Below are 15534 nucleotides of genomic sequence, written 5' to 3'. Positions count from 1 at the left end.
AGGGAGCTGGAGGAATCAGATTCCCTGACTTTAGACTATACCGCAAAGCAACAGTAATCAAAATAGTATGGGACTTGCACAGAAACAGGAATATAGATTAATGGAACAAAATAGAAAGCCCAAAGATAAACCCATGCACCAGTAGTCAATTAATCTATGACAAAGGAGGCAAGAATATACAGTGGAAAAAAGACAGTCTCTTCAATAAAGTGGTGTTGGGAAAACTAGACAGCTACATGTAAAATAATGAAATTAGAACACTCCCTAACACCATACACAAAAATAAACTGAAAATGAATCAAAGACCTAAATGTAAGGTTAGACCCTATAAAATTCCTAAGAGGAAAGCATAGGCAGAACACTCTGACATAAATCGCAGCAAGATCCTTTTGGATTCACCTTCTAGAGTAATGAAAATAAAAACAACAATAAACAAATGGGATGTAATTAAAAGCTTCTGCACAACAAAGGAAAAATTATCAACAAAATGAACAGACAGCCCACAGAATGGGAGAATAGTCCCCAAAGTATGCAAACAGCTCATGGAGCTTGCTTTCTGTCTCTCTCTCTCATATATACATAAACAATATATATATATAAAACAATAAAAAAATGAACAGAAGACCTAAATAGACATTTCTCCAAAGAAGACGTTCTAAAAAGACCAAAAAGCACATGATAAGGTACTCAGCATCACTAATTATCAGAGAAATATAAATCAAAAGTACAGTGAGATACCACCTCAAACCAGTCAAAATAGCCATCATGAAAAAGTCTACAAACAAACAATGCTGGAGAGGGTGTGGAGGAAAAGAAATCCTCCTACAGTATTGGCGGGAGTGTAAATCGGCACAACCACTATGGAGAACAGTGTGGAGGTTCCTTAAAAAACTTAAAAATACAACTTAAAATATGATCCAGCAGTTCCACTCTTGGGCATACACCTGGAGAAAACCATTATCCAAAAGAATACATGTATTCTAAGTTCACTGCAGCACTATTTACAGTAGCCAAGACATGGAAGCCATGGGTGGTGATATGAGTGTTTACTTTGTAATAATTTACTGAGCTCTTATGTTTTACGTTTTGTGCCATTTTCTGTGTGTTATATACATCAATTAAGAAGTTAAGCATATAGAAGAATTAGTGAGCTGGAAGATAACAGTAATTCTGTAGAATGCAATGGAGATATCAGGAGTGGTAAACGTGAAAGAGAGGCTGAGAGACAGAGACCAGTGCTTCTCAGACTTGAATGGGATGGTATTTGCCTGTGGACCTCATTTAAATGGAGATTCTGATTCAGTGGGTCCTTGGGAATACCTGAGATTCTGAGTTTTTTAGGAACTTCTTGAAGATATTGATCCCGCAAGATCCTTTTGGATTCAGGTCACAGACCACACTTGGAGTAGCAAGGCCACAAAGGACCCATGAAAAATTTTAGTATTTATTTATATCTTAGGAGTAGATGAGTCAGGGTGAAACTGTTTAGTGTCATTTCATGGGGTTCCAAAGAGCCCTGATCTTTTATGTCTCCTCGCAGAAAGAATCCAGCAAAAGGTTAAGTGATAGATACGTGATTTATTAGAATAAGGTGCTTACAAGCAAATGGGCGAGAGAGCGCTGTGTCCTGAGAACTTAGTGGGCTACAGTTTTATAATCAAAGGAAAAGTAAGGAGGAGGAGAAGGTCGTCTTTGTCTTTCTTGAATAGATGTAACGCTTCCATTATCAGTTCCTCCTCCAGGTTGAGCAGGGGAGTTTTCTTGTCTCTACATGGTCCAGCTAGGTCCACAAGTTACTGTTTTCATGTGTCCAGAGAGCATGTCCTAGGGATCATCAGCTGACTGAGCTCCCTGGGCAGGATGTGGTCTCATGCCACCATTGGTTTGCAGTTTTGGGGGCATGTCTCATGCTTCTGTCGCTAAGCGACCCAGCTTGGTTTTGAGGTTAACCAAATTTGCTTTCTTGAGTGATCATTAACTCCCAGGGGTCTCCCCAATTTTTTAAACTTCCAATCCCCTGGTGGGAATTAACTATTTTATGACCTGCTTTGTCCCTTTACTCTTTCCCTGTCAAGCTGGGGGGTGGGGGTGGGGACATAAGAAACGTTTGACAAGATGTATTTTTCCAAAATAGACTAGGGACATTAATCCATGAAGGTCAAGAAGGTCCTGCAAACCCTGAGCAAGGTAAATAAAAATAAATCTGCACATAGACCCATCAGAGTGAACTGAGATAATTGAAGACTAAGACAGATCTATTTAATAGCAGTGAGGGGAAATAAAACTACCTTAAATGTAATAGTAATGAGACTGCTTCAGGCAGTGGGAGAATGATCACAGGTGAATTTTCAGAAGAAGCAGGAAAGATTGTTGAGCAAGAGTCATGGTAAATCTTGGGAAATCTAAACGAATATCACCTGTATAAAGCAGCAGCAACAATGCCTTGTGGATTTTATATGTAGAAATAAAATGAATGACTTCACCATTTAGGTTAGGAGAAGGTTATGAGGAACTAGGTCTACTAAGCTCCTTGAATTGTCCAAGATTAAATGTACCTGTTAGTCATATACTTTATAAGGCAGTTTGCAAACAGTTGTCTCTCACCTAACTCCCAAAATAGTATACAGCAGGTAGCTTCTAAATCATAGGAGGAAGATCAGTGTGTCTTGTGGTTTCCCTCTAGGGGCAGGATCAACCCCGACCCAAAGTTTGGCTTGGTTATTGTCAACTGAAAAAAAAAAAAGTAGCACAACCTAGAAGTTGAGAGTTTTGTTTTATTCAGCAGACTTTCTGAGGTTTTCGCATCTCAGATGACCTTAAGAAAACGGTTCCGAAGAGGCAATGGTGGGGACCCAGGGTATATAGGATTTTTTTGCAACAAATGACCAGGTGGTTGGATCAAAAGATTACTATTAAAGAAAACCAGATATGATATCTCAAGGAATTTAACACTCTTCTATGTATGGGAAAATGCAAGAGTCTAGGCTTACTGAATTGTTCCTTTGATATGCACCTTCCTTTGATGTGGGCTTCCTTGTGGCTCAGCTGGTAAAGAATCCGCCTGCAATGTGGGAGACCTGGGTTCGATCCCTGGGTTGGGAAGATTCCCTGGAGAAAGGAAAGGCTACCCACTCCAGTATTCTAGCCTGGAGAATTCCATGGACTGTATAGTCCATGGGGTCGCAAGAGTCGGACACGACTGAGCGACTTTCACTTTCATTTTATGAACCTTCACTGTCTGGGGTCAGTATCCTGTGTTTTCACATCCTGAGTCCCCTCAGGGCTCACCATTGGGGGTGGCAGTAATGTGATGGCTTGATGGCTGCAACATCCTTTGTTTACAGATATGGCAGGCAGCATTTTTAGTTCTCATTATCAAAACTCATGATGCCACATGTGCTCTGAGGAGATGTGAAAAGATTCATTGGTTTCATTTTCAGACTTCCCTGGGCCAGTAGGGCGGGCTTCTAGGAGTCAGCTCTGGAAATGGCTTGAGGGAGTAGGGAGGAGTAACTGGCTCTGGTCTTCCTTCAGAGGAAGCAGAACCCTGCTGGCATCTTGATTTGGGGCCTCTGCCCTCCAGAACTGAGAGAATACATTTTTGTTTTTATCAGCCAGCCTGTCTTATTACTATAGCCAAAGGAAACTAATACAAGACTCCTCTAAAACAGAACACTTAAGGAAGGGTTGGAATTAAAATGATGGGAAAATGATAGGCATTAGAGATGTTAGCCAGAAGCAAGCTGATACAGCTAGTAATGTTAGATGAGAAGACTGGAAGATGAAAGTCTTTCCTGGATCTTAGGGTCATTTCATATCAGAATAATAATTAGGTAAGCCTCCCAGGAAGATACAACAAGGCTTAATTTTTTTTGGGGGTGTGGCCTCAGTTTTTTGGTGTGGCTTTCAGGATCTTGGTTCCCTAACCAAGGATCAAACCGGTACCCTCTGCATTAGGAGTGCAGAATCTTAACTACTAGACCACCAGGAAAATCCCAGGGCTAATTTTGAATGCATTTTAGAATATGGTCTAAAATATATATTGAAAAATAATGTGTAGAATTTCAAGGAGAAATGGTCAAAGCTACATGCATCATGAGACATTTCTGTTACCTGGTTAAAGAGAGATGCTCTGGGCGGACCCACTAGTTCCGTGGGCACTTTAAAGGCAGAGCATTTTCTCTGGCCGGTCACAGAAGAGGAAGTCAGAGGCACAGGGTGAGGGCATGTGGGCCTCCCATGCTGGCTGCCAGGTTGTTGGTGGGCCTGGAACGGGGATGGTCTCTGCGGCCAGCCAGTGGGCAGGGAAACCTCAGTCCTGCAGCCACAGTGACCTGAATGGGCTCTCAAATGAGAACCCAGCACCCTAACACCTTGACTCAGCTTTGTGTGACTTTTTATACATTCCACGGGTTATTTGGAAGTTGTTAGGTCAGTAGCTCATTTCAGGTTAAATTATATTTGTGTGCAAGGTCAGCATCAGGGTTCATTTTTACTTACAAATGGTCATCCAAAACTTACAGGAAAGATCATACTTTCTTCATCGAATTACATTATCACCTTTGTTTTGTCAAAATATCCACTGACGAAATGTGTCATGGGTGTTCTATGTCAAACTTGTGGGTCAGTCTCCACTGATCTTGTATGTCCGTCCTAGTGTCAGTCACACAGGGTCTTGTTTCCCACCGATTTTAGTTAAGTCATGATCTCCCACATTGCCTTTTTTTGAAAATATATGTATTTCCATAAAATTTTTCCAGTGAGCTCATCAATTTCTATAACGCTGTTTCCTGGGTTTTTGGTTACTTTTTTTTTTTTTTCATTTATTTTTATTAGTTGGAGGCTAATTACTTTACATCATTGCAGTGGTTTTTGTCATACATTGACATGAATCAGCCATGGATTTACATGTATTCCCCATCCCGGTCCCCCCTCCCACCTCTCTCTCTGCCCTATCCCTCTGGGTCTTCCCAGCGCACCAAGTCCGAGCACTTGTCTCATGCATCCAACCTGGGCTGGTGATCTGTTTCACCCTAGATAATATACATGTTTCGATGCTGTTCTCTTGAAACATCCCACCCTCGCCTCCTCCCAGAGTCCACAAGTCTGTTCTATACATCTGAGTCTCTTTTTCTGTTTTGCATATAGGGTTATCGTTACCATCTTTCTAAATTCCATATATATGTGTTAGTATACTGTAATGGACTTTATCTTTCTGGCTTACTTCGCTCTGTATAATGGGCTCCAGTTTCATCCATCTCATTAGAACTGATTCAAATGAATTCTTTTTAATGGCTGAGTAATATTCCATGGTGTATATGTACCACAGCTTCCTTATCCATTCGTCTGCTGATGGGCATCTAGGTTGTTTCCATGTCCTGGCTATTATAAACAGTGCTGCGATGAACATTGGGGTGCACGTGTCTCTTTCAGATCTGGTCTCCTCGGTGTGTATGCCCAGAAGTGGGATTGCTGGGTCATCTGGCAGTTCTATTTCCAGCTTTTTAAGAAATCTCCACACTGTTTTCCATAGTGTTTTGGTTACTTTGAATCTGTAGATTAATTTGGGGACAACTGACCCCTTAGTATTCAGTCTTCTAAGCCATGAATATGGCATATATGTCCCTATATATTTAGGCCTTCATTTATTTTTCTCAACAAAGTTTTGTGGTTTTAAGTGAACAGGACTTGCACATAGTCTGTTAGAAGCATTTTTATACTCTTTAAATATTATTTTAAAATATTCATTTACTTTTTACTGCATTAGGCCTTGGTTGCCGCACTCGGGGTTGATCGTCATTGCGGTGCACAGGCTCTCTGTCGTAGCACAGGGACTGCTCTCTGTTAGCACTTGTGGCGCACAGACTCCAGAGTCTGCCAGCTCGTTAGTTGTGGGGCGCGGACTTAGTTGCCCCAAGGCATGTGGGATCTTATGGCTTCCCTGATGATGCAGTGGTTAAGAATCCACCTCCCAATGCAGGAGACATGGGTTCAATCCTAGGTTCAGGAAGATCCTCTGGAGCAGGAAATGGGACACTTGAGTATTACTGCCTGGGAAATTCTATGACAGAGGAAACTGGCAGGCTATAGTTTTATCACTTCCCAAAGAGTTGGATGTTACTGAGCACTCATGTGTGTGGGATCTTAAGATCTTCCCCAACCAGGGATCGAACTCACATCCCCTGCATGGGGAGGCAGAGTTTTAATGACTGAACCATGAGGCAAGTCCCTTAATGTTATTTTAAAATTTACTTTTCCAATATTTTTCATTGCTAGTATACAGTATATGTAGAACAAATTATTGTATGATCATCCTACCCAAGATGGCTCTTCTCTTGCTGTCTCTATATCCTTCGCTTGACCAGTCCCTTCTTCACCTACACCCTACTCAACATGACCAACCCTCCCCCCAATACATACTTGCCCCCACCTCCAGTTAGTGATTATTCTAATCTTTAGATCAGAACATCTTCTCCATGATAGCTTATCAAACGGGTGGTAAGGGTCGGGCTCCTCTGCTGGTTTCCCTGGTAACCAACAAGCCACCCTGATGTTAGTTATCTCTGTATTTGGCCCCCCTCCTATACATGGACATCACCAGATGGTCAGTACTGATGAATTGATTGATCAATCTGATCAAATCAGATTGATTATATTCTTTGCAGTCAAAGATGGAGAAACTCTATGTAGTCAGTAAAAACAAGACCAGGAGCTGACTGTGGCTCAGATTGTGAACGTGTAATTGCAAAATTCAGACTTAAATTGAAGAAAGTAGGGAAAACCACTAGGCCACAAAGGTATGCTCTAAATCAATTCCATAACTCTAACCATAAATTGGACCACAGACAGGAGGGGTTGCAGGAGTTTCAAGGGACAGAAACAGGCTTGAATGAAGTGTGAGCCTCCAGAGCAGAGCGCACACAGGCTGATGATAAAGCCCTTCCTGGGAAAGCACAGTCTTCAGCCGGGAGAGGAAAAGGGGAAGGAAAGAGTAAGAAGTGGGACGCAAGAGGGCTGAAAGCAGGGAAGTGAGTAAACTATAGTATTAAGTCTGAATAAAGACAGTCCTGGGCTTCCCTGGTGGCTCAGACAGAAAAAGTCTGCCTTCAGTGTGGGAGATGTAAGCTCGGTCCCTAGGTCGGGAAGATCCCCTGGAGTAGGAAATAGCAATTCACTCTAGTATTCTTGCCTGGAGAACCCCATGGAGAGAGGAGTCTGGAGGGCTACAGTCCATGAGGTCCCAAAGAGTCTGACATGACTGAGCGACTAACGCACTTTAAATCAAATGCCTTACGGTTATACAGTGGGAAGTGACAAATAAATTCAAGGGATTAGAGCTGATAGAGTGCCTGAAGAACTATGGACAGAGGTTTGTAACATTGTACAAGGAAGCAGCGATCAACACCATCCCCAAGAAAAAGAAATGCCAAAAGGCACAATGGTTGTCCGAGGAGGCCTTACAAATAGCTGAGAAAAGAACAAAAGCAAAAAGCAAAGGAGATAAGGGAAGACGTACCCATCTGAATGCAGAGTTTCAAACAATAGCAAGGAGTGATAAGAAAGCCTTCCTGTGTGATTGCAAAGAAATAGAGGAAAACAATAAAATGGGACAGACTAGAGATCTCTTCAAGAAAATTAAGAGATATCAAGGGAATATTTCATGCAAAGATGGGCACAGTAAAGGACAGAAATGGTATGAGCATTACAGAAGCTAAAGATACCAAGAAGAGGTGGCAAGAATACACAGAAGAACTATATAAAAAACATCTTAATGACCCAGATAACCATGATGGTGTGGTCACTTACCTAGATCTAGGCATCCTCGAGTGTGAAGTCAAGTGGGCCTTAGGAAGCATCACTGTGAACAAAGCTAGTGGACGTGATGGAATTCCAGCTAAGCTATTTAAAATCCTAGAATATGATAATGTTAAAGAACTGCATTCAGTGTGCCAGCAAATATAGAAAACACAGCAGTGGCCACAGGACTGGAAAAGATCAGTTTTCATTCCAATCCCAAAGAAGGGTAATGTCAAAGAATGTTCAAACTACCCCACAATTGCACTCGTCTCACATGCTAGCAAAGTAATGCTCAAAATTCTCCAACTCAGATTTCAGCAGTACATGAACTGAAAACTTCCAGATGGTCAAGCTGGATTTAGAAAAGGCAGAGGAACCAGAGATCAAATTGCCAACATATGTTGGATCATAGAAAAAGATAATTACAGAAAAACATACTTCTGTTTCATTGACTATGTTAAACCCTTTGACTGTGTGGATCACAACAAACTCTGGAAAATTCTTCCAGAGATGAGAATACCAAACCACCTGACCTGCCTCCCGAGAAATCTGTATGCAGGTCAAGAAGCAACAGTTAGAACTGGGCATGGAACAACAGACTGGTTTCAAACGGGAAAAGGAGTACATCAAGGCTGTATATTGTCACCTTGCTTATTTAACTTATAGGCAGAGTATATCATGCGAAATGCCGGGCTAGATGAAGCAAAAGCTGGAATCAAGATTGCTGGGAGAAATATCAATAACCTCAGATATGCAGATGACACCACTGTTAATGGCAGAAAGTGAAGAGGAACTAAAGATAAAGAGCCTCTTGATGAAGGTGAAAGAGAGTGGAAAAGTTGGCTTAAAACTCAACATTCAAAAAAATAATATCATGGCATCCTGTCCCATAACTTCATGGAAAATAGATGGGGAAACAGTGAGAGACTTTAGTTTCTTGGGCTCCAAAATCACTGCAGATGGTGACTGAAGCCACGAAATTAAGAGACACTTGCTCCTTGGAAGAAAAGCTGTGACGAACCTTGACAGCAGAGACATTACTTTGCCACCAGTGACCCGTGTAGTCAAAGGAATGGTTTTTTCCAGTAGTCATGTCATGTGAGAGTTGGACCATAAAGGCTGACCTCCAAAGATTGATGCTTTGGAATGGTGGTGTTGGAAAAGACTCTTGAGAGTCCCTTGGACTGCAAGGGGATCACACCAGTCAGTCCTAAAGGACATTAATCTTGAATATTCATTAGAAGGACTGATGCTAAAGCTGAAGCTCCAATACTCTGGCCACCTGATGCAAAGAACTGACTCATAAGAAAAAACCCTGATGCTGGGAAAGATTGAAGGCAGGAGGAGAAGGGGACGACAGAGGACAAGATGGTTGGATTGCATCATTGATTCAGTGGACATGAGTTTGAGCAAACTCCAGGAGATGGCAAAGGACAGGGAAGCCTGACATACTGCAGTCCATGGGGTTGCAAAGAGTTGGACACAACTGAGCGACTGAACAGCAGCAACTGCCCGCTCAATAGTGAAGACTGCTGCTATGTCCTGCCTGCTCCCTGCTGCTGTGGTAGAATGTCACTTAAGGGCCTTGCTTCAGATATAAGCTCCCCCATCCATTAAACCATTGTTGACTCCAGACTCTTCTGTCTTGAGGCTGCGTAAGTGGGTAGGGTGCAGACCAAGAGTAATAGGAGAATGTATGGTTTTGTATTTACAAAGAAATGGCCATGCATGCACTATGTAGCATACATAGAAATAATTTCTGTGTAAATATACATAGAAGTGCATTTGACTTTTGTATAGTTACCTGTATCTAACAGCCTTGCTAAATTTGCCTGTTAATTCTTTGGTAAAAAAGAAAAAAATTTTTTATTATTTTTTGCTCGCACTCTGTGGCTTGCGGGACCTTCCCCAACTAGGGATTAAACCTGTGCCCCTTGTACTAGCAGTGCAGAGTCTTAACCACTGGCTCACCAGGGAAGTTCAACCTATTAATTCTAACTGTTTTTGGTGGGAGTAGATTAGCAGAAAATTTTCAAAGGTAACGAATTCTTAAGACACACAAAGGACTAGCTGTGTAATAAAAAATGAACAAATTTGATTTCATCAAGTTTAGAACTTTTGCTCTTTAGAAGACGTTGTTAAGGAAAACAAAAAAGCTTCAGACTGGAATAATGTATTTACCATATATAAACTGGAGAAGAAAGTGGCAACCCACTCCAGTATTCTTGCCTGAAAAATCCCATGGACAGAAGAGCCTGGTAGGCTACAGTTCATGGGGTCACAAAGAGTCGGACACAATTGAGTGACTTCACTTTCATATATAAACATGACACAGGCTGTGTCCAGAATATATAAAGAATTGGTACCAATCAGGAAAAGGGACACAACACAGCTTTTAAATTATGCAAAGAATCTGAACACTCCTCAGTTCAGTTCAGTCACTCAGTCGTGTCCAACTCTTTGTCCAACCCCATGGACTGCAGCATACCAGGCTTCCCTGGCCGTCACAAACTCCCAGAGCTTATACAAACTCATATCCGTCAAGTCAGTGATGCCATCCAACCATCTCATCCTCTGTCATCCCCTCCTCCTCCCGCCTTCAATCTTTTCCAGCATCAGGGTCTTTTTCAGTGAGTCAGTTCTTCACATCATGTGGCCATAGTATTGGAGTTTCAGCTTCAGCATCAGTCCTTCCAATGAATAGTCAGGACTTATTTCCTTTAGGATGGATTGGTTGGATCTCCTTGCTGTCCAGGGGACTCTCAAGAGTCTTCTCCAATACCACATTTCAAAAGCATCAGTTCTTCAGCATTGAGCTTTCTTTATAGTCCACCTCTCACAACCATACATGACTACTGGGAAAACCATAGCTTTGACTAGACGGACCTTTGTTGGCAAAGTAACGTCTCTCCTTTTTAGCATGCTGTCTAGATTGGTCATAGCTTTTCTTCCAAGGAGCAATCGTCTTTTAAAATTTCATGGCTGCAGTCACCATCTGCAGTGATTTTGGAGCCCCAAAAAATAAAGTTTCTCACTGTTTCCATTGTTTCCCCATCTATCTGCCAGGAAGTCATGAAACTGGATGCCAAGATCTTAATTTTCTGAATGTTGAATTTTAAGCCAGCTTTTTGACTCTCTTCTTTCACTTTCATCCAAAGGCTCTTTAGTTCTTTTTCACTTTCTGCCATAAGGGTGGTGTCATTTACGTATCTGAAGTTATTGATATTTCTCCCAGCAGTCTTGATTCCAGCTTCTGCTCATCCAGCCCAGCATCTCACATGATGTACTCTGCATATAAGTTAAATAAGCACGGTGACAATATACAGCCTTGACATACTCCATTTCCTATTTGGAACGAGTCTGTTGTTCCATGTCCAGTTCTAACTGTTACTTCTTGACCTGCATACAGATTTCTCAGGAGGCAGGTCAGGTGATCTGGTATTCCCATCTGTTTAAGAATTTTCCACAGTTTGTTGTGATCCACACAAGGACTGGCATAGTCAATAACGCAGAAGCAGATGTTTTTCTGGAACTCTCTTGCTTTCTCGATGATCCAGCAGATATTGGCAATTTGATCTCTGGTTTCTCTGCCTTTTCTAAATTCAACTTGAACATCTGGAAGTTCATGGTTTATGTACTGTTGAAGCCTGTCTTGGAGAATTTTGAGCATTACTTTGCTAGTGTTTGTGATGAGTGCAGTTGTGCGGTAGTTTGAGCATTCTGAAAAGAATGTAATCAGATGGTCACTAGCACATGGAGAGACGTCCCACACCATCGTGTCATCAGCAGAAGCAGTTTTTCCTTTTATTTGGCTGCATGTGTTCAGTCATGTCCAACTCTTTGTGACCCCGTGGACAGTAGCCTGCCAGGCTCCTCTGTCCATGGGATTCTCAGGCCAGAATACTGGAGCGGGTTGCCACTTCCTATTCCAACGGATCTTCCCAACCCAGGGATCAAACCCAAGTCTCTGTGTCTCCTGCATTGGCAAACGGATTCTTTACCCCTGCACCACCTGGGAAGCCCTTACTTGGCTGCACCAAGTCTTAGTTGTGGCACTTCAGATCTTTAGTTGCAGCATGTGGACTCCTAGTTGAGGCATGCGGGATCTAGTTCCCTGAACAGGGATCAAACCCAGGCCCTCTGCATTGGGAATGGGGATTCTTAGCCACTGGACCACCAAGGAAGCCCCGGTTTTCTGTACCTTGACACTTTCTCCTTTTTCCTTATTTAGGCCTGTCACCTGTTTTATTTGTTATCTTTACTCCCATGGCAGTCAGTGAATTATTCTATTTTGATCCTTCTCACTTTTTAAAGATGTATTATTTCCAGCTTTTTGAGAACATAAAATACTTAAACCTGTTCTTCTCTTGTGTCTACCTTTTTTTAAATTAGCTCTTTGATTTACAGTTTAATGTATTTCATAACATCACCAGTTCTTTTGGTGACATTTTCGTTGTATCTTGTGATCTGATGATGCTCATCTCCTGGTCAGGTCCCGAGGAAGGGCCCACGAGTGCAGTTCTTGCATTAGCATTGTGGTTCTGTAGTCCAGGGGCTTAAAGATGACCTGGCTGGACACTGCATCCCTGGCTCCTGCTTTCCTTGAATTTTGTGAAAATATTATGCCACAGTTTCTGTTGAAAAAGTCTACTGCCACCCTTACTTCTCTTGTTAGATACTGGAGTTTTAAAAATCAAAGGCCTAAAGGATTTTTTTAAATAATTAAAGCCTAGTAGTTCGTTGTATTGTGATGTGTCTGTGGTGACCATATCAGCTCACCTTCCCCAGGATTTGTTTCCAGAAAGTTTCACTGGACATGAATTTTGTTTGTTTTTTTCTTACTGTGCCACCTGTCTGTTGCAGCACACGGACACGGTAGTTTCGGTGCTCAGGGTTAGTTGCTCAGTGGCATGTGGGATCATGGTTCCCCAGTCAGCGTTCACACCCACGTCTCCTGTGGATTGGAAGGCAGGTTCTTTACCACTGGACCAGAAGGGAAGTCCTTGTACATGGATTTTCAGTGTTAGTCTGTTAATTATTTGACTTTTCTTCTGTAGGAACTTCATTTCTGTGTTTCTTAGACCTTTGCTTATCTCCTTGGACACTTTCTGGTTCTTTGTGGCTCTTGATCCCGTTTTTGTCCTGTTGCTTGCAGGCCACCTGTGCTGAAGGGGCAGTCTACACACTCACGGTGCCCTGGCTGCAGCTGCTGTCCAGAGTCAGCGTGTTTCCCAGCAACCCCACCAGTCTCCTCTGCTCACCTGACCGGCAGTGGGTGTTCGTGTCAACCCCGAACTCAGACTTGAGCCCGGAGGTCAGTGGCAGGCTGTGTCCCTTGCCTCAGGGGGCTGGCTTTGTGCACAAGCGTGGTGGGTCCTGTTCCCTAGGCTTTTGGGGTGCATCTGGGGCGGGCGGCTCCTCATGTAGGACCAAACCGCACAGCCTGCATGGGTGATGATGAGTCATCTCTGACCTTTCACAGCAGCGTGCCTTCTCAGGGCCACCGGCTGAGCTGATGGCCATGGCGGCCTCGCCCAGGAGCCTCTGTTCTTTACACGCTCCCGCGTTGCCCACAGGCTGGAGGGGGTCAGCTACCTGACTGTAGATGACAGAATTCAGTTTTGAAAAGGTTTGGGACGTCGTGGTGGAAATGCTTATGAGGTATTGGTGGCCTGAGAACAGGCTTCAACAAGAGTAAGGAAGACAGTGGGCCAGCATGGAGGAGATGCTGACAGCATGGGGACTGTATCCATTACCTGGAGGCCCATACACAGCTTGCCTGTGAGAATGGCTGCCTCTGCCAGTGATTCATGGGCTCAGAGATGCTCAGGCTGAGTGCCAAGGTCTGAATTGGAAAAGTGTGTGTGTGTATGTGTGCGCACACATGAGCGCAGGTACGCCCATAAACTTTGTCATTCAGTCGTGTCCAACTGTGACTGCTGGGCTCCTCTGTTCATGAAATTTCCCAGGCAAGAATACTGGAGTGGGTTGTCCTTTCCTGCCCTAGAGGATTTACCCAACCCAGGGATCAAACCTGCATCTTCTGTGTCTCCTACCTTGGCAGGTGGATTTTTTACCACTGAGCCACCCGGAAAGCCTGAATTGGAAAATTAGACTGGAGTAAAAAGCAGGCAGCTGGAGAGGGTCTTGAGACATACTGGGGTCGGTGAGCAAGGAAGGACAGAAAAAGAGAAGCAGTGGCCAAGCTGGACGGAACTGGCAGTCCCGGGACCTGGGAGTCAGGGGAGGCCAGGGGTCAGGGAGGACAGCCAAAGGAGAGAGGCCATAGGATCGGTGGGCAGCCTCACATCAGTTCCAGGGACCAAGAAGGGGTTTGGAGCCAGACTGCAAGAAGATAAGAAAGGAGTATGGAGGAAGACATTGAAGGCAGAAGCAAGATGATGACAGGCGCTCAGGAAAAGAAAATCCATTTATTTGATTCACCCATTATGCTGACCTCACTGGGACTGGTCTGCCAAGATCTTTCCAGCAGGGCCAGACATGGGGTGGGGTTAACCTCTTTTCCCTGGTAAGGGTGTTTGAGAAAGGCAGGTCCACATGAGGCACCCTGTGAGACCCAGTACAGTCACCGTGGATGTGGTCTAGTGGGGGCTTTCGGAGTGCTCCTGGCTGGAGAAGTCTCCCTCACCGGCGATGAGACGTGCGGCGCTGTTTCCCCAGGTGTTCTACATTCAGTCCTTGCTGTGCCAGTCGGAAGAAGAGACTCCTACCTCCGCCTCTCTCCCCATCTGGCTGACGTCCAGAGCCTGCTGGGCCCCCGATGAGGCAGCCAGGCTGATGGTGATGCACAGAAATGACAATGGCATGCAGTTGGTCATCACCACCTATGAGCTAGGGACCAAGAAGTCCAGGGATAGAGCGGACATTCTCGGTAAGGATCCCCATGTCACCACCACTACCTTACAATGCTTCAAGCACAGATTCCTCATGTTTCCTTTGGGGCACTTTTTCTTTCCTCTCAGTGAATCATAGTGACCCCACAAATGTTTTCTAGTTGTGATTTTGTGGGCTGGTGGAGTGGTTGAACACTTGCTGTGTGGGGGGGCCCTCTGCATGGCCGTGGGATTCAGATGTTAACTGCTGTCCACTCTTCTCCCTTCTCTTCATCCCCACCTCTCCTTTTACAACTGTGTCAGAGTCACCACTCTCAGCACTGAGTGCGTACAGAGATGAGTAAAAGCCACAACTGTCTCTTCCCTAAGGAGCTCCTAGTCCAGTAGGAAAATAAGACCCACATCTTTGTCCTTTCCTGTCTCCTCTGTTTTCCAAACCCCGCATCACCCCGTTAGGCCTTTTCTTTGTTTCTTAGCATTTTTTCCTTTTTATTATATTCATTTGTTTTCCTGTCATCATTTGACCATAAATTTTACTCTGAGCTTCCTGGCAGCCGAGGAAAAAAAGGGAAACAGGATGTGTAATATAATCCCTTGTCTGATATGAGAAAACGCATGAGCTCTTCAGAAGAGGTAATTTTATTTTCCTGGTGCTAACTAAACTCCATAAGGAAATGATCAAATTAATTTTTTTTTAACAAGGAATGCTGTACAGTATAAAAGAATCTTCAACAGTAGTTTTCAGCAGATGTCATAAATGTCATAGTTCTCATGTGGTCATGTCTTGCATCGCCCTGTCTTAGATGGGGAAGGGTAGAGAGCAGGGTGGAAGCCTCACCCCTGGATAGTACCATGGGTCGATACTGTCACTCCCATGTTCATA

At 43.6% G+C, this 15534-nt stretch overlaps 1 protein-coding gene across 4 annotated transcripts in view; it reads left to right on the top strand.

Moving 5' to 3' along the window:
• Window positions 1-15534, top strand: part of CDK20 (cyclin dependent kinase 20) — a 45021-nt gene that overhangs the window by 24329 nt on the left and 5158 nt on the right. For all 4 annotated transcript variants that reach the window (XM_070459374.1, XM_070459373.1, XM_020899646.2 and 1 more), the window contains 2 exons: window positions 12953-13111; window positions 14479-14689. In XM_070459374.1, the coding sequence (XP_070315475.1) occupies window positions 12953-13111; window positions 14479-14689 (370 nt within the window). The remainder of the gene's footprint in view (window positions 1-12952; window positions 13112-14478; window positions 14690-15534) is intronic.

The sequence above is a fragment of the Odocoileus virginianus genome, chromosome 31 (assembly GCF_023699985.2).
Source record: "Odocoileus virginianus isolate 20LAN1187 ecotype Illinois chromosome 31, Ovbor_1.2, whole genome shotgun sequence".
Lineage (NCBI taxonomy): Eukaryota > Metazoa > Chordata > Mammalia > Artiodactyla > Cervidae > Odocoileus > Odocoileus virginianus.
Note: the sequence above shows the minus strand (reverse complement) of the source record. Positions and strands in the feature narration are given on the sequence as shown.